Source organism: Notolepis coatsorum (genome assembly GCF_963971535.1).
Source record: "Notolepis coatsorum genome assembly, chromosome: 7".
NCBI classification, from domain to species: Eukaryota; Metazoa; Chordata; class Actinopteri; order Aulopiformes; family Paralepididae; genus Notolepis; species Notolepis coatsorum.
The window spans coordinates 138,295,155-138,300,785 of NC_140171.1; the positions used below are offsets into that span (position 1 = coordinate 138,295,155).

General features: G+C 43.1%; 1 protein-coding gene across 1 annotated transcript; it reads left to right on the forward strand.

Moving 5' to 3' along the window:
• Positions 1-1,498: 1,498 nt before the first annotated feature.
• LOC311231775 (spindlin-1-like) lies at positions 1,499-2,371 on the forward strand (the record flags this gene model as incomplete). The annotated part of the gene is made up of 1 exon (XM_084318403.1): positions 1,499-2,371. The coding sequence occupies one exon, from the start codon at positions 1,499-1,501 to the stop codon at positions 2,369-2,371; it is 873 nt and encodes a 290-aa protein (XP_084174529.1).
• Between the last annotated feature and the right edge of the window lie 3,260 nt (positions 2,372-5,631).

Consider the following 5,631-nt stretch of genomic DNA (forward strand, 5'->3'; position numbering starts at 1 on the left):
TGTTGCAGTTTTCAAGGTTTTATGTAAACAACCAGTTGATATTGCAGTTTTTCAAGGTTTTGTATAAACAACAACCAGTTGATATTGCAGTTTTCAAGGTTTTTATGTAAACAACCAGTTGATATTGCTAAAAGTTTTTTCTGAAGTTTGTACTAAAAACGAAATTTCAGAGGTCGCGGTCAGAACAAATTGTTTCCTGACAGAAGCCGACAGTTTTTCGCTGACGTTTGTTACTAGAACCAAATTTCAGACTCAGATAGACGTATCTGTTTAAAGTATCCGTGTACACGAAGAATTGGCTTTTGCACAAGTACGTGGCAAAAGTTGGGTAAAGATGCTTAAAACTCCTCCAGTGGAACCCTGTGCGACAAGAGGTGTTCATTCCTTATTGGTCAAAGAAATGTGGTTTTCCAGCAAACGGCTCTTTCTCGTTAAATCAGATTGACACACCAGACATAAAATTACAAATTGATGAAAGGAGGTGACAAAGTAATGACAAACAAAAAATTTGGACTCAAATACAGACATAAAAACGAATTAAAGAATTGTTTGTTTCTCTCATGGTGAGACTATCTGCAGATAGATTAAACATCGCTGGCGTTACAATTTGTGTTCTTATCATGGTGTTGTTGTCACTGATATAATGCTGTATGCTTTTTATCTTTGGATTATTTTATTTTATTGCTTACTCTGCGGTTTTATTGTGTTTTGTTTCTGTTTCCTATCTAGTCTTTTTTGAAACAAAATTTGCTATAAAGGGCACATGAATATTTTCAGAATTTACACATAGCTAATAATTTAATTTACGGACGGGCGCAAAATAAATTATGACCGAAAATCAAACCAAACAGACGGGCCCATTCCTCTGTGACGTATGTGGAAGAACAGACCCCGGCTGTGAGCAAGGACCCACAGAAACCGAGTTAAAATTAAGAAGAAAAAACGCGCAATTAAAACGAGAGTTATCTGACAGAACCCGCGAGTTCATGGACATCGATGACGAACACTGGGAAGTTTTGGACATGTTGTCACAGGTACTCCTCCGGTTAATGGGAGAACAACAAGCCTACTAAAACAGATATACATCATTGTCAAAGTGACAGACACTACGTTTAAACACTCCGTTTTCAACATCCACATATCAGACAAGGCGCTTGGTATAAAGAACACGTAATTATGTCAGAATTGGCAGTCAAAGCCATCACAGATAGAACAGTAAAACGTGATGAATGGAAATCATTAAGAGATTTTATAAATGCTAACAAAAAACTAGGATACGTACACCACTGTTTTGGGACAAATTCCGGAATTGAAACCATTAGACTCTCATGTGACATGACACTGGTTGCCCTATCAATCCTGAAGAAATAAATTAGAATTAACAGCCGACGGTACATTCAAATCCCTGTACTTTTCTCTCTCTCACTGCCTCTAGCGGAGCCGGGTCTCGGCGCCTTGTCCTCCCTAACTCGACCCTCACAACCTGGCCTGCATTCCGATGACACGGTGCAAGAAACACAGCAGCAAGGAGCTGAGGCCCTCGACCCTCATCACCCCAGCCCCCGACCCCGATAACATGCTGGGCCTGAGGATCGACCACATGTGGCGTGAGAAGGGCAGGGTGACCAGGTGGACGGGCGCGGTCCTGGAACACTACACTATGGACAACGTTTGCCTCTACATTATCAAGTACGACAACCTCGACTGCGTCTGTGGCATCGAACTGTTCAAAGACAAGCGCGTGTCCGACCTGCGGGTGTTGGCAGAGAAAGTCGTGAACAATAAGATCAAGGCACCCCCCGGCGCAGAGGAACTGGTGGGGCAGGCCGTAGAACACTTCTTTGAGGAGGAGGACGGGGAAAAGAACGCGTGGAGGGGTATGGTCCTGTCCCGTGCCCCCGTCATGACGCACTGCTATTACATCACCTACAAGAACGACCCCGTACTCTATATGTTTGAACTCTGGGATGACTACAGGGACGGAGACCTCCACATCCTGCCCGAGTCAGAGATCAAGCACTTGATGCCGGGGAACAGGAAGACGGACGAGGAGACAACGAGTCTGGTGGCGAAACGAGTGCAGTATACCACAGACGAGGGCCAACAGAGAACCGGCCGGGTGATCTGTCAGGTCCCCACCACGCCCGACGTGTATTACATCAAATACGACGACGACTTCCACATTTACGTCTACGAACTAGTACCCAACCCCGCTCCTGGTGACATAACCCCACGGGTGACATTCCTGCCTGATGAGGAAAACACTCTCCCACGCAGTCCAGACGAGAAAAGAAAAGATGAAGATTCTCCACCACAACCGAGAGTACCCACAAGGAAAAGACGGCGAGGCTCCCAGAAAACAAAGATTTGATAACCAAAGACTGTGGCCTGCCAAGGGTGGATTTCGTGGGGACAACAGAACATTTCGCTTGCCATGCCGGAGTGGGGGTCCGAGGGATGGATGGGACAGACGCACCGAGATCCGGCCTCCATCCACACAGGGAAGTAAAGCACACACACACACGTCCGGCTGAAGTAGAGAACAGCTTGTTAAATGGTTATAGCCTCTAAAAACAACAAAAGCGCCTGATGCAGTAGTAAATCGACACCGGCTGACTGACGCTACGCTTACCCATATGACAATGTTTGAAAATACCTTATGAAATAGTTATACAATCACTATATGATTTCATAAAGGTCATAGTATTTCCTTTACAATATCACTATACAATCTATAAATGATTTAGAGTTCTCTTTCCGAAAAAGAGGTATTTTCTGTCTCCTATAAACCAGTTATGCTGTCGCTCTCCCGGGTCGTCTGGCTTGGGGCCCCAGCCAGGGGATCGGGGGGGTGAGAGGCCACATAATGCAGGAAGGCGGGACATAGAACTTAGGAGACCACAAATATTTGTTCTGAAACATATCCTTTGAATTTTATTTATCAACACCCATATATATATATTGTATGTTATTGAAGCTATATACAAACTGACATTTTGACCGTTTATCAGGGGTGGTAGCTTTCCCCACTCCAATCCCACCCGGCCAGAGGTTTTTCCTGGGCCCATGTGGACGAGGGGCCAACGGCAACACAGACAGTGACCACGACCGGAGGCTGCAAACCTTTCTGACCACACCACCAGCCTGTCCGGCGTGAGACGAGAGAAGCAGACTGGCACACATCCCCCTCAACACGCTGAGTGTGGTGTCCTATACACACACGCACACAGAGCCCCGACCCAGGCGGACATCCCCCGCTGATCGTTGTGCCCCCCCACACTCTCTCTCTCTCTCTCTCTCTCTAAACGAACACTGAACAATTTTCTCTGATAACGCGCGTTGAACAATTGGCTCACTCTCTGAACGCTGCTACGGAGCCTGGACACTTCGCCCGTGTTTTTCTCTATAGCTCTTTCTCTCTCTCGCCTACCCATTCAGAGGAAACATGCAAGGATGAAGTGGACGACCGCGGCTCCTGTTACACACAACTGTCATTGCTGATTTACTACTGCTGAGTTTTTTTTACACAATGTATATTCTATTTCAAATTAGTTTGACGGCGCTTTTAATTGTCCGTTTCGCATTGTTATTTTTTTATATACAGAGCATTGCTTGGCTGCTGAGCCACTTATAAAAAGGGTGAAGTAATTGTCATACAATATGCATTCGAACCGTGCCTTAGTTGTCATGTTTTTGATTCCCATTTGAATTTGGTGAAATTTAGCTTTGTTTCAGATAAACATTTGCCTTTTATTTTGATTAAATTTGATTATTATTTTACTCCACTTACCTATCAACTTTGATTATTATTTTACTCCACTTACCTATTAGATTTGATATGAACAACTTTTACGCCACTTACCTATTAAATTTGATATGAATAACTTTTCCTTATTGTTTATCTTTAGATCCTCAGACCTTGCATGCCCCATTTGCCTTTACTTTAATTACCTCTTACAGTTCTGTGTGACTGCTAATTTCTGTTTAGAGGCAATGTTTGGAGTCGATGCGATTTGTAGAGACCTTTTGTTCTACGTACTGTTTTGTATTTCTGTATGCCTATAGTGTTATTTTGTATTTTACTAGCTATTTCCCTGCCACAACATTCTACCTCATACTTACCTCATTTTTTTACGGACCGTGTTTGATACGATTTATCTTTAAATATTAGACTATGTTTGATTGCATTTGTCTTTATATGCTGTAGTTTGAATTTTGATATTTTTTTTCTCCGCTGCTATACTCACTCGGATTCGATGTTGTGTTCTTGGCATATTAATTCATATTGCGATCAAAAGGGTGAAATTGTAGTGGAATAATTGTGATCGCATATCAATTAATATGCTTGCTATATACACCTATAGAATACATTGGCCTTAAGCAAACAATACTGTGTCTGCCTTCGTGACATCTTGACGTCCTGTTTTATCATGTGACCTCGACACGACCACAGGGTCTGACTTCGTTACATCCTTTGACCATGTACCACATCTGGGACCTATATGTTTACAATTCGTATGACACCTCAAATGAGATAAGCCTTTGATATACAACTAAATACTGTGTCCATAATGACCGCATGGCCCATTGTAATATCTGTGACCAAGGTCTGTTTTATATTCACATGTTAAACACATAATCACCTTTTGTTTCCCAAGGCCTGATATATGTCCCAAGAGTTTCAAACTGATGACACATTGCGACACAAAGGAGACAATTGACCCTTCTGTGGACTCACATTACAACACAAGGCAGACTTGACCTTCTTACAATCTCTGCCAGGCAGCATAAGCTTTCACATTTGGGCCACCTTTCACTTCCTGAAAACACACACACATAGACACACACACACATAGACACACACACATAGACACACACACATAGACACGCACACATAGACACACACACACATAGATACGCACACACATGCACACACATGCATGTGCACGACAATTTACCCCTTATGCGATCTCTGGCAAACAGGGACTTCCTCTATGAAACTAACTGACTACAAGTGTTTTACGGCATGTCAACTGTCTCAAGTTCACAGGTCAAGTGATGTTGCAAGACAATGCAACACCTCACTTCCTAAAAACACACACACACACACACGCCCACGCATATGTAAGCACACACACATAGCCGTGCACACACGCACATACATACACAAGCACACACATGCACGTGTAAGCATAACACACACACACACACACTTTCACTTCCTGAAGTCACACTCTCACACACACACACACTGACGGGGAGGGCTATATAATCTCCTGAATTCCATCTATCAGGACACATGTTGGCATCTTGCATTGCTTACTGTCAGTATGTGTCCAGTCATGTGTGACTGCCCAAATAAAACGAACAAACGTATTTGTTTTGCAGTTTTCATCTTTATTTCAACAGCTCTCTTGTTATCATAGATATTTTTCCATTACAAAACTGAAAGATAACCTTGCAAACAATAAAGGATTACTAAGACAATGCTTACGATGGGGCAAATCAAAGTATTACAATAGATAAGAACAGCATGTTGTTCATAATGAGATCTCTCACTAGGGAGCTGCAGGTCCCACTTCCTGTTTATCTGTGCGATACCACTTCCTGTTTGACCATGAGGCCCTACTT